The sequence below is a fragment of the Pinus tabuliformis genome, chromosome 6 (genome assembly GCF_031772625.1).
Source record: "Pinus tabuliformis cultivar Carrire ecotype Pingquan chromosome 6, CPIR1, whole genome shotgun sequence".
Classification (NCBI taxonomy): domain Eukaryota; kingdom Viridiplantae; phylum Streptophyta; class Pinopsida; order Pinales; family Pinaceae; genus Pinus; species Pinus tabuliformis.
Genome location: NC_142292.1, coordinates 168,232,765 through 168,257,493, shown reverse-complemented (window position 1 = coordinate 168,257,493; position 24,729 = coordinate 168,232,765). Strand labels below are relative to the sequence as shown.

At 37.2% G+C, this 24,729-nt stretch overlaps 1 protein-coding gene across 2 annotated transcripts in view; it reads left to right on the top strand.

Moving 5' to 3' along the window:
- The window catches only part of LOC149257915 (DNA repair protein RadA-like protein), a 396,618-nt gene that overhangs the window by 340,269 nt on the left and 31,620 nt on the right, over positions 1 to 24,729 (top strand). For both annotated transcript variants that reach the window (XM_089414587.1, XM_089414584.1), the window contains 2 exons: positions 13,053 to 13,135; positions 13,269 to 13,341. In XM_089414587.1, coding sequence (XP_089270713.1) covers positions 13,053 to 13,135; positions 13,269 to 13,341 — 156 coding nt within the window. The remainder of the gene's footprint in view (positions 1 to 13,052; positions 13,136 to 13,268; positions 13,342 to 24,729) is intronic.

Genomic DNA, 24,729 nt, shown 5'->3' with positions numbered 1-24,729 from the left:
ATGTCTCTATATTCTTGAAGTAAATTTATCAATTTCTTCCTTTCTTCCTCAGTGGTGGTACCCTTCCCTATTTTAGTCATCTTTGGATCATTAGGGGTGCCAATGTTTTCTTCAATGAATTCCCCAGGGTCAATTTTCTTATCTTCTTTTCTCTTCACAACATCATGCCTATCAAACTTTTGTGTTATATCAAAATTTAGTATCTTGTAAAAGAATTAGTTAATTAGGGCACAGGGCATGATCGAAGACCATGCCCCATTCACCAATAGGCATGTAGGGCTGTATTTAAGCCCGAGCCTCTCAGCTTTTAAATCATCCATTCATATTCATTATCAATAAATATATATATTTTATGTCAATTGCTGGTTTTATTCATCTCATATGGTATTAGAGGCATTAGGTTCTCCAACAAGACGCTACACAAACATTCCTCCATGCCACTCTGTCCGCGTCCACTCTCAACACCACATCGTTGTCCACGATCACGCACTTACTATCCACAGTCTCTGTCCACAACCACCGCTATCCTCGCCATCCATCTTCGCTACATATACCGCTCCACACTTGTCCTTGTCCTTCGTCCACGTCATCTCCCTATCTCTCGAGTCTCACCACACCCATCTTCACCACTGTCTACCTGTGCTTCTTCTCCACCATCCACTAATTGCCTTTCCGCTACATCCCTATTGTCTGTCCAACACACTGTGTGTTTATAACTATATAGTATAAAGTTATAAAACTTGATAAATAATATATATATATATATATATATATATATATATATCAATTTAATTTAATTATTTAAAAAAAATAGTTCAAGTTAAGATAGAAACTTTAATCTAGTAGACAAATATACACCCCCACAAACCCCTTCAATGTCGTCGATGAAAATGACCGATCTCAGCAAAAAATTGATTGATCTAGAGAATAGGATTACTAGCCACTCCGATGATTTCAACCAAAAATTTATTGATCTCGAGAGTAAGGTTATTGGACATTCCGACAATATTAAGAAGCTACATGATACAACAAATCGAATAGAACAACAGCTCGGGCATAACTATATCAAATCTAAAATAAATCATAATTAGACAATGACGCTATTGAACACTTTGTGTGAAAGGATGAAGGTTACACCCGAACATCTACTCTAAGATGATGGAGGTAATCAACAACACAATTCATCTGATTCTCATGAAAAGGTAGAGTCTCCAAAAAAATCTTCCACGCACCATCAAGGAAATAGTAGTGCGACTTTTTCAAATAAGCAGCTTTGGAATACATTCACCAATCAATATCCTCTTTTTGCTCGACCGTTAGTGACGTATCAAAGAAGAGAAAAAATCGAGCTACCCAAATTTGATGGTAATGAAAAATGCAACTTTGCGTGGCTGAATAAGGAAGAAGAATATTTCGAGATTTATGATATTGATAGTGATGACGAAAAGATTAGACACAATTCCATGAAAATGGAAGGCAAAGCATATAATTGGTATATGTGGTGGGAAGAAGATGACAATCGCCATCAGTTGGAGAAAATTTAACGATGCATTCTTTAAAAGATTCAACACTCATTAGATTGTGACACGAGTACACTCGAGAATGGGAAACCTTAACAACACGAGTACCTGGGTTATCAGAATCTCGTCTAATTCAATCATACATCTCCGGACTTAAAACTCATCTATGAGTAGAACTTGAGCTTCATGACATTACGTCAATAGAAGTAGCAAGACAAAAAGCAAAAGCTGCTGAAAAGAAATTTGAACAAATATTGTGGTCAAAACCGAAAAAGGTATATTCGAGACAAAGAATGCCCCAATCTGGGAATACGGATAATACAAGATATTTTCCACCACATCTTCGTGAAGGCGAAAAATCTAATGTGGAAATGCAAAGGATAAAAGAAAGCAAATGCAAACGCTGTGGCGAGAAGTGGGACCCTAAGCATAGGCGTGCTAAAGGAAATGAATCGAAGAACCTATGCAACTGTGAAGCAACTAATGATTCAAATAGTGATGAATCAGATATAGAAGGAGTAGAAGATGCCCTAGAATTCCCTCCAGAATTGGATGACGAAAGTATTTCGCAAGTGTCACTATCAGTTATGACAGATATATCACAACCCTAGACTCTAAAATTAAAAGGACATATAAAGAAGAACAAAATAGTGGTTCTCATCGACTCCGGTAGCACCCACAATTTTTTAGATGCAATCGTGGCAAAGAGACTCAACATTTTCTCATTTCCCTTACCCAACATGAAGGAGATGGTAGTTGATGGTAAGAAGATTGAAAAGGTAGGGAAATGCCATAAGGTCAAATTGTAGATTCAAGACTTTAATTTAGAATCCCCGTTCTTCACTATACCATTAGGAGGAGTAGATGTGGTCTTAGGTATCCAGTGGCTACGAACCCTAGGCACTTACTCTGCCAACCATCAAGAGCAGTTCATAAGCTTGAACTGGGAAGGGCAGAGGTACAAGTTATACGGACTCCAAGCACCAGAGAATCAATAGTTGAATTGAGGCTTCTGTGATCTATGTCAAGATTAAGAGAATTCTTCGGCTAAAGTCACATGATAGAATATTTGTCGACATGTTTCGACCCAACCACTGTGGTTCATCGTCAGGACAAGTTGAAGAATCAGATCCAGAATGCATGGTAAATAGTCAGAGCAGAACTTCCAACGGCTATAATTTTTGACCAGGCAACGACTAAATTGACTAACTAATGGCTATATTAGATGAGGAAATGGCTAGTTGGACTGGACATAGGGAAAAGGGGGCAAAACCAAATTATAAATTAAGTTGAGGTTATTATTAAATTAATAGTTAGTTATACTATTATTAAATTAAAAAAGGTATATTTATTTTAATACATATGTATATATATTAAAATAAACTAAAAAAAGTATTATATAGTAAGAATTAATCTATAATATTTTAATTTAATTGTTTATTTAACTGTTAAATTTTTTTATTTAATTGTTTAATTATTTTAATAATAAACCATGATTTAAATAAATTATTTTTCTTATATTAATTAAGTTGAATTATTAGATAAATAGTTAGTTATACTATTACTTATCTTATGTAATTCACGTGCTAGAAATAATCTAAGTAATTGATTTAATAATAACTAATAATAATTAATATATTATTAATCTAATGAAGTTGATTGTGTTAACCTTATTTTAAATAAATTTAAGGATATTATTAATATGATCTTATACTAGATCCCTACTATAATTATTATATTAATATTATTACTATTAGTGTTAAACCAGAGAATCAAATCGTGTCGTCATCCCAGATGATGAAGATGATTCGGAAAGGAGCACCAACTTATATAGTACAATGTCACCAGTTAGAAATGTTATCTGCAAACATGATCAACAAAGAGTCATAAAAAGTACAAGAGCTAATTTAGAAGCATGAAAAGGTATTCCAAGACCTGCGCATGAAAATGCCTGCTAACAGGGAAATCGAGCATACAATAGAAGTCAAAGCAGGATAAGACCCCATGAACATCAAGTCGTATCAATATCCACATCACCAAAAGACTGAAATTGAGAGATTAATCCAAGAGCTTTTAAAATGTGGGATCATCTCGAAAAGTAAGAGTCTCTACGCTGCTCCAGTGGTATTGGTAAGGAAGAAGGACGGATCATTTAGGCTATGCGTTGATTATAGAGGATTAAACAAAATAACGATTAAAAACAAATTCCCAATTCCCTTTATTGACGAAATGTTGGATGAATTACATGGCGCAAAATACTTCTCAAAATTGGACTTAAGGTCGGGCTATTACCGTATCAGAATCAGGTTGGAAGACATACCAAAAACGACATTCCGAACACACGAAGGTCACTATGAATTTAAAGTAATTCCCTTTGGGTTAACCAATGAACGAATGACATTCCAAGCCACTATGAACGAGTTATTCCATCCATATCTTAGGAAGTTTGTATTAGTATTCTTCGATGATATTTTAATTTACAGTAAAACTTGGAAGGAGCACCTACAACATCTGGATAAAGTTCTTACACTACTGAAAGAGCATCAGTTCTACGCCAAGATCCAAATGCACCTTTGGGAAGGAAGAACTAGAATATCTCGGACACATAATATCCCATGAAGGAGTAAAAGTGGACCCTAATAAAATCAAAGCTATAAAGGAATGGACCAAACCAATTAATATATCCAAGCTAAGAGGGTTCTTAGGATTGACTGGATATTATTGAAGATTTATTAAAAACTATGCACATATAACTGCACCTCTAACAAACCTTTTAAAGAAGAATTCATTTCAATGGAATGAGGAAGCAGGAAGGTGTTTTGAAGAACTGAAGGAAGTTATGTCTAATGCCCCGGTATTGGCAACTCCAGATTTCTCTAAACCATTTATCATCGAGTGTGATGCTTTCGGATTTGGTATAGGCGTAGTGTTAATGCAAGAAGGGCATCCAATAGCTTTTGAAAGAAGGAAGATCAATAAAACAAAACGTCCGAAGTCCACATACAACAAGGAAATGCTCGCTATTATGCACATACTGGCTAAGTGGAGACAATATCTTTTGGGAAGTAAGTTCTCCATTCGAACAGACCATAACAGTCTCCAACACCTCCTTCAACAAAAAACGCTTTCCGAAGAACAACAAAAATGGATTGAAAAAATTTTCGCCTCTGACATGGAGATACTACATAAAGGGGGAAAAGAAAATGTAGTAGCAAATGCCCTGTCTAGGAAGGACGAAGAACCATCACTAATTGCAGTCTCAGTTGTTTTTCCTGAATGGCTCAATGAGATCTAGAAATAACTGCGATAATCAATAACCTTCCAGATAACTTAAAATTTGAATGGAAGAAATAATTGCGATAATCAATAACCTTCCAGACAACTCAAAATTTGAATGGAAGAACGACATTCTATGGTACAAAGGAAGAACCTATCTGAATTCAAACTCCAAGTTTAAATCCAAGATACTCAAGGAGTCACACGATTCAGTGTGAGCTGGACATGTAGGATTCTCTAAAACTTATTACAATGCACGTCAATTATTCTTTTGGAAGGGGATGAGTCGTGATATTCAGAAATATGTAGCGGAATGTGACACATGTCAAAGAAATAAAAGTGAATATTATGACACCTGGATTACTTCACCCCTTAAATATTCCGCATCGGAAATGGGAAGAAATATCAATGGACTTTATTGAGGGATTCCCTGTATCTGAAGGCAAGGATAAGATTTTCGTAGTAGTTGACAGACTCATCAAATATGCTCACTTTATTGCAATGAAGAAATCAGAATTAGCTAAACAAATAGTTGAGATATTATGCAAAAATATTTATAAATTACACAGTTTTCCGAAAGTCATTGTGAGTGATAGAGATGCCAAATTTAACGGTAATTTTTGGAAAGAATTGTTCAACCATATAGGAACCTACCTAAATATGAGTTCTTCTTACCTTCCTCAAACAGATGGACAAACAGAGGTTACCAATAAATGTTTGGAAGCCTACCTACATTGTTACACTATAGAAAAACAAAATAAGTGGGTCCAGTGGATGCATCTCGCTGAATGGTGGTATAATTTTACTTATCATACGTTAGCAAAAATGACTCCATTCCAAGCTTTGTATGGGTACGAACCTCTAAAATGGAAGGATCTAGCTACTGACCAGACAAATCTACCAGCTATTAAAAACCAATTAGAAGAAACCCAAAAAATCGTCCAAACCCTAAAAGAAAATTTAGGCAATGCAAGAAATCATATGAAGCAACAAGCTGACCGAAATAGAACTGAAAGAGAATTTGAAGTTGGAGAATGGGTACTTGTGAAGCTCCAACCTTACAAACAGTTGTCCTTGAAACAAAAAGGAAAAAATAAGTTGGCACCGAAGTTCTATGGACCATACTGGATCAACAAAAAGATCAGCCAAGTTGCATATAGTTTAAACCTTTCAGATAAAAGTCGTGTTCATAACGTCTTCCATGTATCTTGCCTTAAAAGGGCGTTAGGCGGCCATCAATCAACACAAGCAACGCTTCCATCCTTAGATGATGAAGGAAGGGTCATTTTAGAACCAGAAGGTATCATATCCACCAAAGAAAAGAAGCTTTGATCTCGTGTAATCAAGGAATACTTGATCAAGTGGAAGGGCTCACCAGAAGAAGAAGCTTTGATCTCGTGTAATCAAGGAATACTTGATCAAGTGGAAAGACTTACCAGAAGAAGAAGCTTCTTGGGAAACTGAAGTGTTTCATCAACAACACTCGTCATTACGTATGCTCTGAGGACAAAGCATCTTTTGGGAGGAAGAAAATGTTATATAAAAATTTAGTATCTTGTAAACAAATTAGTTAATTAGGGCACAGGGCATGGTCATTCACCAATAGGCACGTAGGGCTGTATTTAAGCCCAAGCCTCTCAACTTGTAAATCATCCATTCATATTCATTATTAACAAATATATATATTTTTATGTCAATTGCTAATTTTATTCGTCTCATTTTGCCCCATGGCTACACGATCCCTAGGAGTAGGATTTGACACTGCATTACACTCGTCATAGCTACAACCCTCTTCTTTGTAGCCAACCTTAAAATCAGAAAATTCCTCCATATTATTCAAAAAATGAATCACTTGTCTTTCATCATTAAAGACTTGCCAATAGTCTACATTATCAGGAATTGGCATTCTAAAAATAATTTCCATCTTAACCTTACCATCCATCAAGTTCTCCTCAAGATGTAAGGTAGATGCAGCAACAACCAACTTATCAACTTGTTTATTTCCTTACCTAGGAATTGTTTGAAGATCTAATGCATCAAAATATTCCATATTGTCCCAAACAACATTATGATACTTCTTTAATCTATCATTCTTACAGGCAAACTAATTTTTTAATTGAAGAATGACTAATTCAGAATCCCTTTATATGCTAAGCATCTTAATTTTCAAGTCCTTTGCCAACTCTAGACTCAAAAATAAAGCTTCATATTCTACTACATTGTTAGTTGCATCAAATTCCAATCTATAAGCAACCTTGAATATATGACCAAGAGGGGAGGTAGGACAATTCCAACACCCTTACCAAACTTTGAATGGGCACCATCAAAGTGCATATGCCAAATCCAATCCTTTCTACTTTCCACTTCCTTTTCCAAAGGAGCAATACAGTTAGGTAAAATAACATAATTTCCCAAGTCATCATATTCATAAATAATTTCATTATAAGGTTTCTTGGGATCCTCCACATGATACTTTCTCTCCAACTCTTTTCCATGAAAGCAATAATGAAAGCGTGTAACGAGTCATAGGAGTTAGCAAGTTTCTCAATGAACCAATCAAGAACATCCTCTTCTAACGAGAGAACAAAAAGTTTCATCCTTACATCCTCATGGTTAGCAGTGTTTCACCACTTAAAAATGCAAACATTGAAATTCTTAACATGTGATGTAGCACTAATGGCATTATTACCTTAAAAGGAAGACAACTTTTCAATAGCCTTGTCCGGGATATTATGAGGATAACCATTTATGTTAGCAAAGTCAGGGACAAAAAGATCATTCATGATGCTTGCCTCTAGTTATTGAAAGAGCAAATGAATATAAAAAATAGCCTCTTGCCCAAGATTAGCAAGAGTTTTACTATGAGAGAGTCTATTTAACCTCTCTCTTAAAACCTTTCAGGCTCAAGAGTGGGGCTAACTAGACCACTTGGATGCCTTCTAGTAGAAACTCTTGTAGATATTGGATTAAGTGGAGTCGTCACTTGAGCAAGAATCTAATTCCTAAAGTCCAAAATGCCCAAAACCAAAAATTAGTTGATTTTCTAGGGACAAGAGGACGTTAGTGAGAAAAGCCCTTAACCTCACAAGGTTTGATTGATGGCAAAATCAAGAGATTGGGCTATCACCTATTCTGAACTCTCTTCGTTTCTCTCCTAGGTAAGCTAAGGGTGGTGGTCCCTAAGTGAAAAGCTAAATTAAAAGGTGATGTGAGTTTTCTAGGAGATGTCAAAGTTAATTTGGATTACTTGAGATTATGAGCAAATATAATGAACAATATGAAATGAAATGTACTTCAATAACCATCAACACATAAATAAAAGATGAGCATATAAAACCAATGCCTTCAATATTGCTTCAAAATAAATAATGCTTTCTCAAAAAGTGAAATGTTTCAAAGTGAAACAAAAGTAACCCTGTCAATCAAATAGATGCTAGAAAAATATGATATCACTTGCAAGATTTAATATTTGCTTTCAAAGAAATGCTTTCAAAATTATAACCATTCACAATTCTTAAGCATGTAAGGAAGCAATATAAAATAACTTGCAAATAAAACAAGCTAAAACTTCACTTGCAAAATGAAAGATATGCTACTTTTCCAAATGACATATTACAAATAATCATTTCAAAACATTTTCATCAATGACAAGTATATAAATAAATTCCAAGTAAAGATAGCTTGAATAGTAAAGTGAATTAATATGAAATGCACTTAACTAAGGTTAGATGTAATTATCTTGGTTAATTTTAAACTAAATGCTTGCTCTAAGTGAGAGATCTTCCTCTTGAACTCTTGCCAAAGGGTAAAAGTTGGGGCGACGTATGAAAGAGGATTTGAGGACATGATGGTGTCGTTAACGATACTCTTCCCCTCAGTGTTACGAGCCAACATGTGCATTCGTTTCTACAAGGGGACAAACCACCTTCATAACTACAGGGTCCCACACTCTTTACCTTATTTCGTACCAATTGGAAGAATTTTCCAAGAAAGTATTTTCCCTATGATATCTATCAACCAAGCTTATGCTTGGAGGTTAATTGAGTTATAATGCAAACTTAGCTAAAAATGCCTAAATGTAATGCATGTAAGTTTTCCCAAGGGATATTTGCAATGCTTCAAAATAATGGAAATGAGATAATGCTTAACGTAAATTTCAAATGTAACATCAATTGGAAAATTAAATTAGCTTGAAGGTGAATTAAAGTGATGCAAGTGAATGTATTTATGCTTTGCAAAAGGAAATTGCCTCAAGTAAATGAAAGTGCTCCAAGTGAATGATATGCCAACAAACAAGATTTAAGCAAGATTTAAATGATATGGAGTGAAGACTACAATGCTTGCATGTAAAGTATGCTTGCAAAATAAGTGAGCAAAATAAAAAATGAGCCTATAGTGAGACAATTGTATTGAAAAGAAAACAAATTATTAAGGAACTAAATTAAACTTGCCACATAACTCCAAATACTTGCATGTAAGAAGTGAGTTGCTTCAAAGCAAAATGAAATGCAAAGCATCAAATGAACTTGCAGCAAGATCTAACTTAGAAATCAAAATGCGATGGTGAGGTTGTGTTAATTTTAAAGCATGCAAAATGGGCTAAAAAGGAAAGTTAGAAAATATTAGATGTCAAAATTAATCCACCCACACAAAATCCTCGTCCTGGATAAGGAGAAATGGTGCCTTGGGCAAAAACCCAACCTCCCACAAGAAAAATAGATCTTTTATTATGATATTACAATGGAGTTAAACCTCTTAGATGGCTCTCCAAAAGGTGAAGAGAATTTGTACAAGATTGGAGCTTGAAATAGCTATAATATCCCTCCAAACAAGAGCAACCTTAAAGGCTAAAGAAGTCTTTTTAAAATCAGAGATTTATAATCTCCACAAGAGCCCATGGCCTAACTTTCTTTGCAACTCCTAGTGCCCATGACCGCCTTGGAATAGATCTTGAATGCTTGAGAGGTCCTACAAGAGAGGTAATTAGAGTTTCCAATAGTCTTTCCTCAAGACACTTGTGTCAAAACTCCAACTATGGGCTGCAAAACTAAGACAAGATTAGTGTAAAGAGAGCTTGTAAATATGATACAAAATAATATACGAAACCAAATCAAGTGATGGGAGTGAACCCTATCACTTGCCTAGTTTGGAAAATGCTCTTAAATAGCTAAATAAATCAATGAAAGCACGATTTTTAAAAGAGATTTAAATTATGAAGTATTTGCTTGTTCACAAGCTCTGTCCAAGAAAATCCCTGCAAGAAACCACTTTATGAGATAAAACTATGGAAATTCAAAGAACCAATGGGAGCTCCTTGGAGAATCTATGAAGAGTGGGTTGGTCTCTCCAAAGACTTCCCCTCATGCTTGATATTTGAATCCCAACAAGATTTTCCTCTAAAAAACGTCAATCAAACATTAGTCACATATAGATTTAGCAAATAAGCATTGATAAGAGAACTCTAGAAATTTATTGCAAAATAACTAAAGATTTTCACGCCTAGAGCATACTCCTAAATCAATTGCCAATGCAAGATAGATTTACATCAACAAATCTACAAGATCATACAAAAATAAAATAAATCAAGGCATGAGCAAAGGAAATTATACCAATAGTGAGCCAATCATCATACACCAATGGAACAACAACTTATGAATGAACCCCAAAGTCTTTTATTGCAATTGAGAACAAGTGTACATAAGAGCAGAGCTTTCCCAAGCACAACAAGTTGTAACAATGGATACATAGTGAGAGCCCATAACTCTATTATATAAAAGTTTCGGAGCCAATCCCAAGTCAAATGTTGACAATCCCAAGACAAATGTGTGACAATCTCGAAGCTTCTACATGCAAACTCGTAAGCGGCCATTCAATTTCCTCTAAAGAGGCTTGTTACCGCTCAAACTAGCGGGGGACCTAAGAGAGATCCCTAAAGGGAAAATGCTAGGGGAAGGGCAACAAATGGAGACTTAGCCCATTGTTACCTCAGTTACGGATCCCTTCTATTTACGGACTTTTACCGATGGGAGGAGACCCAATATGTATGGAGTCACCAATGAAGAATAAGTCAATGGATATGAGTGACTCAAATAAACCCTTTCCGAGAAGAATTGAAGGACGGATCTTGCTTGCTCTTTAAGTAAGTTATTATGTATTCCAGGGAGAGGAGGAAAGGATTTGAGGGTTAGGTTTATGGGATAGGACTTGTAAAGGAGTGCCCCAATCCCTAAAATCCTTATTAGAATTGGTATCCCGGATGGTTCTTGAAGAATGGTCTTTCAAAGGAACGAGACCACACATGGTCAATTGGACCAAGTTTAGGGTATGAGGAAGGAATGTAACAACCAATGATATTCTTACCCTAAACAAGGTGGGAAAAAGATGAAAAAAAGTGTTTTCACTCAAAGATGTTGTTTTGACCCTATGAGGAACTAGCTTTTGGGATGGCGTGGCAAGTTTTGATCCTGGAGCTAGGGTTGGCTTTCTTCAAAATTGGAGAGCTAGAGGAAAGGCCAGCGCACCAGACCCTAGCAGATCAAATTTTTTTGATGGCTAGCTTGTCGAGAAATTGATGCCCTAGGTACCACAATGTGGCTAGACCTGAGAGGAGGTGAAAGAATATGGTTTTTAGTGACAAGTCTTGGTAGATCAGTGCCTTAATCTTTGGGAGAATGGAGTCTATGTTGAGTATGAGTAGGATTTCTAGGTTCCCAGTCATGGAGGTCTCAAGATCACTTTGTTTGCCTTTTAGTTCAGGAAGAAGCAACCTTGCAGCTTTTGTACTTCGATGTGCAAGAGGATTGGTTTGTCAAGGTCAAATTCATTGATAGAATTACCCCTAGGAGATTTCACTCCTATTACATGGCCCATACATTGAGAGGTGCTATAATAGAGACAAATTCCACAATTTTAAGCAATAAATGCATTCAACAATTATATTTAGAACAACGAAAATCTCAGTCCAACATATATGACAAAAGTAAACAAGAATAACATCAAAAACCACATACTTACATGTAATTTAGTATATCCAACCATTCACAATTGACAATAAAGAAGCTCCAAGAGAAGATAGACCAATATCCACACATAAAATCTCATCCATAAAACTTAAATTCATCTTTAGGAAGAGTGCGAAAATCTCAAGAGAGATAAGAGATCCAAACCAAAGTGATGATGAGCAAATGAACTCATGTCACTTGTATTTATACACAACTTAGGAGTTCGAATTCGCCTCCTTGGCCTACATAAGCCCCAAAAAGAAAATAATGTTCTAATAATTCAACTTTTGGTGACAAGCCCACCAAACTAGCTCATAAATGAAGGGCTCATGCTGGGGTTTGGACAACCAATTTTCTGTAGAAGCCACTGTCGGGATTGCTTGTGGGGTGAGAGAATTTTTTCTGTCTAATTATTTCTATCAGATACTTGCTGTTTGGATTGCCAGTTGGGCATCCATAGATTGTACTCAGATTTCACTACTGTACAATAAAATAAAACCATCAACTGCTGCACCGGTTTTCTCAAGTTGGGTTTTTCCCGGGGACAATTGTCCAAAAATAACTGTGTCATTTTTATTGTGTATGGGCTAGTATTTTCTTAGTTTCCAATGCTATTATTTCCACAGTATTTTATTTGTGAAGGTTGCAGTGTGATTTATTTGATATTTTCCATAGCAAATAAATTGTTAAAATAATTAACAATTAGAAAAATAAATTCCAGCTGCAGCAATAGGATTTCAGTTTTGGAATTTTGACACCTACCACATTTGAATCTTTTAAACTTTATTTGTATTTAATTCAAAATTAATTAAGGTAAATGTTCCCTTATAGAATGTCATGTTTAGTACTTATGTTCTTTCATGGTCTACATATGGACACCTTTCAAATGTTGTTAAATGCTGTTTGTCAGTCACTGTCTTGCTTCTAACCATGTTTAAGCAGAGTTATTTTGGCGAAAGTTCTTGTTTTACAGCATTGTCCTAAAAATTATGATCATTATGTTGATGTTCACATAGCACCAGTTATAATGTATCGATTCATGTTTTCAACATTGAATCTTGAAGTAACGAAATGACAAATAAAAAGTGACTGGTCTCATCGCTGTTACTTGGATGGTATTTATGTCAATTGGAATTTCCTCTTCAGATTCTATTGCTTAAGAAAATAATAACTAATATAATATTTTGTTAGTATTTTTGCTTATTATTGAAGGTTGTGGCTGGAGATACATTTAAACTATGCCATGTTTATGTAGTCTATATTTTTGAACGTTGTCGGAGGAGTACGTTTACGAGAAACTGCAACAGATCTTGCAATTGCAGCGTCAATTTGTAGCAGGTGTCCTTTATATATGGTTTCTTTAAGTATTGCTAAAGTAATTCTTGTAACATATAAATTCAAAAGTGTTTTCATTTGTTTAAATAGTTATAATGCTCAATAAATTATTTTCGTATTCACTCTCTTTACACAGCTTCTTCGAGATTCCTATACCTTTTGGCATGGCGTTCCTAGGGGAGATTGGTCTTGGTGGAGAACTTAGAACGGTATGAGGAAGCTTCCAAAATCTTAGACCTATTATGATTTTCATTTTTAGTGTTTTCTATGTTTTATGGCATATAAAAATTAGATTTTTTCTTGTTAGACATATATTTTTATGTCCTAGTACCTTCAAATTTGAATTGAGATAGCTTCAAAAGTGTCTGTGGATTTAAAGTTACTATCAACTAAATATAAACTTGCTCTATTGATAAAAGGCTATCCTAACAAGTGTTTTTTGTATAAATAATTAATTCCAAGCATTGTAACCAAAAGTACTACGATTTTTACCAAACTCATAGTATACATGCTTTGTCTCAAACATAATTCAATGTCTTGGCTACTGAAATAGTGCAGTGAAATGTCTAAAGGAATGTCAATTCTAATTTAATCTTATATTAAAGTTGTGAAATAATCAGTATAACTTTAGCATGCTATTGATAGTATTTTCTTGTTCATTGACACTTCCACGTAGGCTTTGTAATTACCATAAGGTCATCAAGTCTTTAAAGAAATCCCTCTGAAGAAATGTGCCTTTCTTATGAAGTATATTTCCTGTGATTTGAGGATGATTTATGTGTTAGAAAAATTGGTAGTGATGCATGCAACTATTCTCCTCCTATAATACCTAGATTGTTAAATATTTAATCTTGCCAACCTTAGTGAAGGGATTAAATAGATATACACATTCTTGTGTGAGGCAGTTACCTACAATGCTATCTTCACTAACATATTATGGTGAACTCTTCGTTAATTTCCTAGTCACATGGAAATACTTGTGAAAATCTTACGTAAACTATCAAAATCTAGTTCCTCTCCATTTGTTTCTCATGTGAAACCTTTGCATACACATTAAAAAATTGAGTTCTTCCATCGAGCATTAGATATTCATTATTTTGATAATAATGGATTTTTCATGTCATAGTCAACATATTCATATTAATATGAATTAGTTTTCCATTTTGCATGTAAAAATTAAAATACTATAAATAACATAGTGTGGGATAAAATGTTGTTATAATGATGAACAAAAATGGCACACTATGTCCAATGCATGGTCATAAAAGTAGGTTAATGGGATGGCCTAGTGGAATAGTGCCTATAAAAATTACGAGGACAGAAATGCATCCTATGTAAATCAAGATGTAGTAAAGTACAACACTATTCTATGCTAAGATATGAACACTGCATTAATAATTGAAATCATATCTAGGGTAAAACTGTACACAGAGAATGGTTTTAAGATTTGGGATACAAATGGTAAATCCCACTAGTGCGATTGGGTTTTGAAGGGTTTCATTTTGTAATGCAGCCAAGGTTCGAAACTCGCAGTAGTTGGGAGGTGATACCAAAAAGTCTAGCCAAGATAAGGGTTGGTGTGGCTCAAGTTGTGCAATCATTGTGTGATTTTCATGGCTTAGATGCCAATAGGTTGCCGTCTGTTTGCCCACAGGACAGACCTGCAAGTCACAAACAGGCTAGCACACAACAAAGAAGATATGGAATGAAAATAATGCAAATACATCAACGCCCACTAGAGCTAGGTTCATTAGCATCCAAGCTTGAATGGAGGAAATTATAGATAAAATATTGTTTAGAAGAGGCATTGGAGGAGAATTTTGGTTGCATGCAAAATTTTGGGTGACCTCATCTAATTTATAGTGTCGGATCTATACTGACAACGTTGCTAGGCCCTCTAGGAAGTAGAAATAGCCCTCTGGGTTTGTTACTGATAAACTCTGGATTGTTGCTTATGTCTTGGCAGTTTGTTGGATGAGCACACATCGGGCGTGGACCCATTACCACCTTGGTTGAAGCCTTGTTATTTAGGCCCAACATCCCCTAAATGGCCAAGGGAGGAGTCACTAATATAGCCTAAAGTAACTCCGAAATAAGATTAGTGCCTTAAATGGAGTCTCATAGAGTGGAGGTGTTTGCTTCTATTAACGATCTGGCTATAATATATGTGACTATAACAACATAAAACTAGACAACAAAATTAGTAGTGCTAATCGTTCAAAATATGTTGTGTAACCCGTAGATTGTGGCCTACAGGAAAATATGTAAAAAAATTGTAATTATTTTGTGGATTGGGTTGTCCATTAGAGAGTTATGAATGAAACCAGCTTGTTGTCTTGTGTAGCAGACTGTAAAATTTGCAAAAGACGGACAACAATTTGATTTTATTATGACAACCACCCTACAAGTGCCATACCACTACCAGATGATTAGTGTACTGTTGGAAATGGTGTGAGGGTCATATTAAGGCTTTTGGGGTCTCCCCTCAACAAAAATTGCAGTTAAAAGTGGATTTCTGACAAGATGGAAATAACTGTTTTTAATTTTGGGTGAAAATCCTCTTGGTTATTTCACCCAGAAATTCCCATATTTAATTATAAGGTTTAAAAGTGGCTAGAAATGACTTAACTATTACTCTAAGTACAAAAAATATTTATTTTAAGCACTATAGAGTAAAGGAAAGGGTTTCAGGATAGATTTATTTGTATAACTGAAAACCTCTCTCAAATTTGTACTCTGATATTAGGATTTGTAGCTTTGAGAAGGAATCCTATTGCCTTCACAAATTTATTACCCCAACTCAAGCAACACCCGCCTTTTGTCGACTAATATGGCATGGCAAGTCATTGATTTTTGCATCCATACCACACTAGATGGATTCTCCTCATCAAGATGTTTCTGGTGGTATGTGGCACGTCACGCAGTTTTTCATGGTTTGTGAGATATCTCTGTTTGAAGTTGAAGACCCCAGTCTGTGGGCAAAACCCCCAAAGGTTATTAAGGTGGCAGCTCTTCTTTTGACCAAGTCAAAAAGTCAAATTATGACATAGGTTTAAATGTTCTAATCTTATGGCTCAAGCAAAACCCCAAAAAGGTGAATGTTATGGAAAAAAATTACTTGTGTATATTATTTGATTTTTGAGGGCATTTAAGTGTTTGGAAGGCAAATTATTAAAAACCCAAAAGGAGTTTCTTGCTTAAAATTTTAAACTTCAAATATGAAATTCACCTTCGAAAATTGGAAATCAATTGCCCTTTGAAATTCTATAAAAAAGAACCCTTGATATCTCATCAAAGTACGAACTCAACGATGAATCAAATGTGATATTGCTCTGAACTATATCGGCCCCTGAGGAGACAGCGTAAGATCAGAAGAGAGGGAGTGGATTTTGAGACATGGGTTTCATTTGTTTTTTCTCTGGTTTGGGATTCGTTGGGTGTTCTTTTACAGGTGTATCTTTTCGGTCCTGTTCCCTTGGCATTTCAGTCCAGTGTATGACCATACACCTGAAGGTTCGATTGTTTTCTTGAAACTATCAGTAAGAGTGCATCATCTCAAAGCAGAGATGGTGATCTTTGTTGATTAAAGGATGGCTAGTCCCCTCGGCCCTCATTAGGGCATCATTCCAGAACCAAAAATCTTGCACAAGGCTATTATTCAAGGCGCAGATTTGTAGCATGTTTTGTAATAGTTATAGCCGCAATCCAAAACGACACATTCAGGAACCCTTCAGACCTTCATTCCAGACTTGAAACTATTAATTTCGAGATTACTATTCTTCTGAAGTTTCAGATAGTGTGATCATATCTGAATATTATGCTCGTGACCTCGCTTTGAAGCAAATCTCTCTGCAAAGGAAGGTGTTTTTTCATGAATCAAGTGCACGATCACTGAACAAGAGGACAGAGACCTAGTTGCAGGCACAACACATCCCAAAAGAAGTTAAACCAAGCACTTGTGTCAGATTCTACCTGGCGCAATCACCGTAGCTTATAATTGCTAGAAAATTCAGTTAAAGAAGCTCACCTATTCGGCCTCTGTGGATTTGTCATACTTGAAAAGAACCTTCCAGATCAGCATTTTTGTTCCATCTACAAAGTTCAATTGTATTTCATTGCGGCCTAAGCAGACTTTAGCAAGTTGAGTGTTTTCATTTTAGAGACAGAATTTGAAGTTTGAATAAGACAGAGGACTCAAGTTATTGAATAAAAGTGACAGCAGTATTATCTTGTGATAAATCACTTGATGCATAAATAAAACAGAAGTACAGTATATATATATATATATATATACCTTTCACAGTTATCATCTCAGAACAATTAGATTGCACAGTATTATCAGTTGTAAGATCAAAATTGGTGCCTACAGTTTGAAGTAGAAGAGGGTCACCTACAGTTGACAGCAGAAGGAAGACATCCACAAGGTACTAGACTGTAACTCTTAACTGGTATTGTATGTTGCAGCAGTAAGGTTTTGGTTAATTATCAGTGTTTTGGTGAGAATAGAACATAGTTTTAAAAACTGGAACCGGTGACCGGACCAGTCCACCTAATAAACCGGGTTTCAAAGTGGAACTGGTCAAACTGGGACTGGTCAGGTCTAAATGAACTGGTTTTTAAAAAAATACATAAAATAATTAATTTTTAATGAAAAAACTATTTTTAATATTTAAAACCATGATTCCAAACCAATAGACACAAAATATGCAGAGTTTCTTCGTATATATACTATGTAAAGGTGAATATATAAAAAATGGCACCAAGTGCAATACATATCAGCAACAAAATATATAATCAATGAGGCTCTAAATGGCCTCTAGAGTGCAAAAACAAAGCCTACAAACTATGGGGCCATTGGCCTACTACAAGTCTACATATATGATAATAGTGATCAACATTATCACTTGAAACTTCTCATGAGTCATCATGATCAAACTCAGTTGGTTGAGTCTCGACTCCCAAACTTTGCAACTGCTTGAGTCACAAACTTCTCTATTGGTTCAGTGACTTGAGTCTCAAACTTCTGAAGGTATTCTGCCCTAATATGCCCTATTACTTCATTTGGTGCTCCACATGGCTTTACATGGCCTCCTATCCCAGCCAAGTGTTGCTTGAACCTGTTAATACCCCCTCCTTCAATAGATTTTTGGCAATATTTGTAGATCATTTTTCCATCAATCATATCACAATGAGCCCATGCAATATCCTTGGCTTTTGGAGGCATGATGACTACTACTTAGCTCAAACTCTCTGTTGTTCCACTACTCTAGCAAAAACTCAACACTCTCCAAGCTCCCAATCAAACTCACAAAAACTTCAAATGAGATGTGTGAGGCAAATGAAGGGGGTGAACTCCTTTTAAAAGCTTGGAGAGGGTTTTTTTGGAGGGAAACAACCCATATTTTCCCTCCAAAACACCCTAGAAGCTTCCTAAATTGCGTCGCATGGGTCCTCTGTGGCCCTGGCAACTAATCAGCCGGTTTATGATGGAACCAACCAACTTAACCATAAACCGGTTGGTTCCTTCCTAAACCGGCAGGTTAGCACCGATTTTCATGGTTTCTGGGCGAAATGAGGGGTCAAACTCGGTTTTTTTGCCGGTTTGACCCGGTCGACTAATGAATCAGTGTGTTTGACCAATTATTGGTTCAAAACGGCTGATTTTTAAAACACTGGTATAGAAGTGAGAGTTCTATTGTTCCTATTGACAATCATCAACACTCAGCCGTTTTGAAAACACTTCAGAGACATTTTCAAAACGGCTGATTTTTAAAACACTCAGCTGATTTTTAAAACACTCAAGGTTTCATCATGAGCTACATCCTCACTTCAGAGACATTTTCATTGTACTGGTTGTGGTATGTAAATTCAAAGTCTTATCAAAATTTTGCAAAAGCATCGTTGTACATGGAATATCAGGAGTCATTTGGTCATAAGGTTCTTTGTTGGGACAAGTGTTTAGGTCTTAGGGTTTTGGTCAAGAAAAATCATTGTATATCATTGTAAGTGGACTATTATCCCTGATATGAGAGTCCACAATTTTGTATTAAATGTTTCATTTTCAAGGTGGTAGGGTAATGCTAGGAAGGTGGTTGAACTCACCTTCAAATTGGAGCCTGAAAACACTTCAGGGTGGTAGGGTGGTGCTAGGGAAAGTTGGAGCTTGCTAGGGCGTTGAAGCATCATTTCAACTTGCTGCTGATAAAACCAGGGTGTTGAGGTGTCCTTCCGGTGGGAGCTAGAGAATGAATGCTTTTTTAGAGTTCTAGGGAGTTGGGACTTTCTTTTCAGTTGGAGCTGAAGATTAAAATAACTAATTAGAAAAACGCTTGGTGATTTTTGGGCTGGAGGGGATTTTCCACCAAAAAATCGTCGTGTTCACTGTGTACTATTTATTTATGGTTTTAAATAACTATTGAAGATTAACTAATGCTCTGAAAGGTTTAATAAGTTACTAATTGCTAAGAAATATTGATTCACCCCCCTCTCAGGATTTCCAAGAAATATTCGCTTATGAGGTATTGAGGCAAAGAATTACTATAAATGAGTTTCATTTTGCTTCAAAAGACAAAAAGGCACTCTTTAGTTTCCCATATACAATTCTCTCTCTCATTGCTTGACATAAAACTGCAGTTGACATTATTGAAAAAGAAATGCTCTTATTTGATTTGGTGCATGATGTCTATTGGAGATATGATCATCATGGTATCATCTCTGGCTTGAGAAAGCAAGACGACCTCTTTGTTTATATTCATGAAACTGAAAAGGAAATTCAGAAAATGGCTAACATGTTTTCTTTGCCTCATAGTAGCAAGGAACAGTTAATTGTGCAGGTAACTATGGGGCAAGGTGAAACAGAAGCAAGCATGAGTGAAAGAACAAATCAAGCTATTATACCAGTAACAACTCCAGCCTTTGATGTTGAACCTGCCCAACCTTTAGCAACCTCATCCATAAATGTCATGAAGAGAAAATCAGACTCATTACAATTGGAAGAGGCAGAGCACATTATTAAGGCTAAGGAAGGACAAGATATTGATATTAAAGCTTTCAAGGAGGCAGCAAAACAAATGACCAAGGAGATACAACAAACTCCCGGTGAAGCATAACCAAAGGATTTAGGGGAACAGGCTTTGGTTGTGAAACACAGTTTCATCAAAGAGAAAGTTGTAGAAAACATGGGCAAGGAGTTAATGTTTTTTTTTAAAGGACTTATGTTGGTGGGGAACTAACAACCTCCACAGATATATGCAATAGCCTGCAAGCCACATATATCAAAAAATCATAGTTTAGCCTAGGACTGAGACGTCTGGAGCAATGTTGCATGAAGCGGGGACGAAACGGGGATGTTTTTTGGAAGCAGGGACGCGGAAGCTTCATTTTCCAAAAATCTAGGAAGCGAAGCGTCTGCTATATATATATATATATATTTGCATTTATACTCAAAACAAACATCCCAAATACCAAATTGGTTGTAGAAGACATGAAAACATGCATATTTTTGCATAAATCAAGATAGATATGGCATCCATGATTCCATTGTAGTTATTAGTATGTACATCAACCATCTATATTCTAGCAATTACAAAGATACATCAAATTTTTAAGCATATTATAAAACATAAAACATTTAAGCATATTATAAAACATAGAGCATATTATGATTTATCTAGCAAGTGAGCAATTGTCAACATTTGTCATGTCCAAAATTCAAATAATAATGTTTACAAAATATGTCACTTGGTCACCGCCAAGACAAAAAAGGTTCAAATTCACAAGCCTACAAGTCTAATCATTAATCTATGACAAAAGTAGTAAATTTTGAATATATCTACTAATCACTCCTTCCATCTAAGAAACTGCTAAAAGAATACAAATAGCAACAGCTAAAAGGAATGAGCATTAAATACTAAAATAGGAATTATTCTAATACCCTCCCTTAATGCTCAATCTATTTACAACACCAATAGACCCTCTGAATTTTACAAATTTATCAGGACCAAGAGGCTTGGTAAAAATGTCGGCGGGCTGCTCTGTTGTGGGAACATATTGTAACTGAACTGAGCCGTCTTCAACAAGCTGGCAAATGTAGTGGCAATGAGTTTCCACATGCTTTGTTCGTTCATGAAAGGCTGGATTCTTGGCAAGTTTGAGCACTCCCTGATTATCACAAAACAAAGAAGTAGGCCCTGTCTGGGAAACATGCATATCTGCAAGCATACGTCGAAGCCAAACTGCCTCACAGGATGCCTTAACTGCTCCCCGATACTCTGCTTCTGTTGAGGAGAGAGCCACTGCCTGTTGCTTCTTACTAGTCCAAGTAACAGCACCGGATCCTAGATTAAACACATACCCAGCTGTAGATTTACGGTCATCAACCGAACCTGCCCAGTCAGAATCAGTGTAACCACGGAGTATAGGTTTGGAACTTCGAGTGTATAGGAGACCATAATCAGAAGTGCCACGCACATATCGTAGCACACGCTTTGCTGCTTGCCAATGATCAGCTTTAGGAGCTGACATGAAGCGGGAAATGTAGCTTACTGCAAAACTGATGTTAGGTCTGGTAGCAGTAAGGTAGATGAGACTGCCCACTAATTGCCTGAATAAAGTTTCATCCACAAGGGGAGAAGATGACTGTGCTGAAAGTTTGAGCCCTGGTTCCATAGGAGTCGTGGCCGGTTTGCAATCTTGCATTCTGAACCTGTCCACAAGATTTTTGGCATACTTGGACTGAGAGAGAAAGATCTGATTTTCAGTCTGCCAAACTTCAACCCCCAGACAGTAATGAAGAAGTCCCAAGTTGGTCATCTCAAAAGTTCTGCATAAATCTTGTTTGATCCCATGGATCAAATGTGCAGAACTGCCAGTAATGATAAGGTCATCCACATTGACAACCACAAACAAGATATCATCACCAGTATGCTTGATATACAGATTTGCATCAGATGGACTCCGCTGAAAACCCTGATCTGTCAGGTACTGATCAATTTTCATGTACCAAGCCCGAGGAGCTTGTTTCAATCCATAGATTGCTTTAGCTAACCGACACACTTTCTGTTCTTGACCAGCAACCTTGAATCCTGGAGGCTGCGTCATGTAGACTTCTTCTTGGAGATCACCATTTAGGAAAGCACTCTTTACATCCATCTGATGAACTTTCCAATTGAACTGAGCTGCTAGGGCAAGCATAAGCCTTATGGTACTCATCTTGGTTGTAGGAGCAAAAGTCTCCTCATAGTCAATGCCTTCCTTCTGTGAGAACCCTCGAGCCACAAGACGAGCTTTATACTTGTCTATGGTTCCATCAGCTTTGTATTTCACTTTATACACCCATTTGCAACCTATGGGTTTTTTTTCTGCAGGAAGATCAGAAAGTGTCCATGTGTGATTCTTCTGAAGGCTCTGGAATTCGGCTTCCATAGCCTGTTCCCACTCAGATGTACCCTTAGCCTCTGAATAGGTTTGAGGCTCAAAAGTACTATGTAGGTTAGCCATAAGAGCAAAATTGACTGTAGACTGTTGTCTGTTCTTATGTCTAGAAGTTCTACCTTCAAGGAGCTCATCATCCCGGAGATCACCAATGGTTTTAGCCCACCATTTAAGCCGAAGAGTAGAAGAAGCAATATCAGGAGTAGAGGAACCAATATCAGGAGGAGGTGGAGAAGACTCAAGAGCAATAGGGGCCGCAAGAGGAGGGTTATTTTCTGGAGGAAGCTCAGATAGAGTATTATCAAATACTGATGCTACATCATCCCTCCCATCAGGTGGACCGACCGGAAGAAGAACACTGTGAGGCTGATCCTCAGAACACTGCTCAGAAGAAGAAGACTGAAAGAATCCTCTGTCTTCATCAAAGACTACATCCCGACTGAAGCTAAGACGACCAGTGGCTATATCTATCAGCCTATAGGCCTTGTGATGATCACTGTACCCTGTCATCATGAGTTTCTGGCTTTTGGAATCCAACTTAGAGCGCTTAGCAGCTGGAATCCAAACATATGCAACTGAGCCAAAAACTTTGAGATGACTGATCTTAGGCTTACGGCCAGACCAAACCTCTTCAGGAGTCTTCCCTGTAACAGCCCGAGTGGGTGATCTGTTAAGAAGATAAACAGCAGTAAATACTGCTTCAGCCCAGAATTTGTTTGGAACACTCCTGTGTTGTAGCATGGAACGAGCCATTTCAACAACCGTCTCAGCCGACCCGAAGTTAGCTTCATAGTAAGTACCACTCCTACCACTGGTCCCAGACCAGTATCGCAATCTCAGAGAGTGTACCACTAGTCCCAGACCAGTCTCAACCGACCCGAAGTCAGCGTCATAATATGTACCACTCTCACTGGTCCCAGACCAGTACTGCACTGACACGAAGTCAGTCTCGGAGTATGTACCACTGGTCCCAGACCAGTCTCAACCGACCCGAAGTCAACGTCATAGTATGGTACAACTCCTACCACTAGTCCCAAACCAGTATCGCAGTCTCAGAGAGTGTACCGTTGGTCCCAGACCAGTCTCAACCGACCCGAAGTCAGCGTCATAGTATGTACCACTCTCACTGGTCCCAGACCAATACTGCACTGACCCGAAGTCAGTCTCAGAGAATGTACCACTGGTTCCAGACCAGTCTCAACCGACCCGAAGTTAGCGTCATAGTATGGTACAACTCCTACCACTGGTCCCAGACCAGTATCGCAGTCTCAGAGAGTGTACCACTGGTCCCAGACCAGTCTCAACCGACCTGAAGTCAGCGTCATAGTATGTACCTCTCACTGGTCCCAGACCAGTACTGCACTATCACGAAGTCAGTCTCGGAGTATGTACCACTGGTCCCAGACCAGTCTCAACCGACTCGAAGTCAGCGTCATAGTATGGTACAACTCCTACCACTGGTCCCAGACCAGTATCGCAGTCTCAGAGAGTGTACTACTGGTCCCAGACCAGTCTCAACCGACTCGAAGTCAGCGTCATAGTATGTACCACTCTCACTGGTCCCAGACTAGTACTGCACTGACACGAAGTCAGTCTCGGAGTATGTACCACTAATCCCAGACCAGTCTCAACCGACCCGAAGTCAGCGTCATAGTATGGTACAACTCCTACCACTGGTCCCAGACCAGTATCGCAGTCTCAGAGAGTGTACCACTGGTTCCAAACCAGTCTCAACCGACCCGAAGTCAGCGTCATAGTATGTACCACTCTCACTGGTCCCAGACCAGTACTGCACTGACACGAAGTCAGTCTCGGAGTATGTACCACTAGTCCCTGTTGGATTGTGTTATATTCTTTCCACGTAGTTAATAGGGGGTTTGAAGGGCACCCGTAACCCCACTTTATGGGATCAGAGAAGATCTACAAGTGGGTATGTGTTTAACCTATTTGGAGGTGCAGTCAGTTGGATGAGTAAGAAACAATCTGTAGTGGCACTATCAACTACAGAGGCAGAATACATGGCAGCCACTAATGCAAGCAAGGAAGCAGTTTGGTTGCAGAGATTGTTTTCAAGTATGGGGTTAGTACAGGGAGCTATAAGAATAGACTGTGACAGCCAAAGTGCAATTTTCTTGACAAAGAACCCTGCTTATCATTCAAAGACA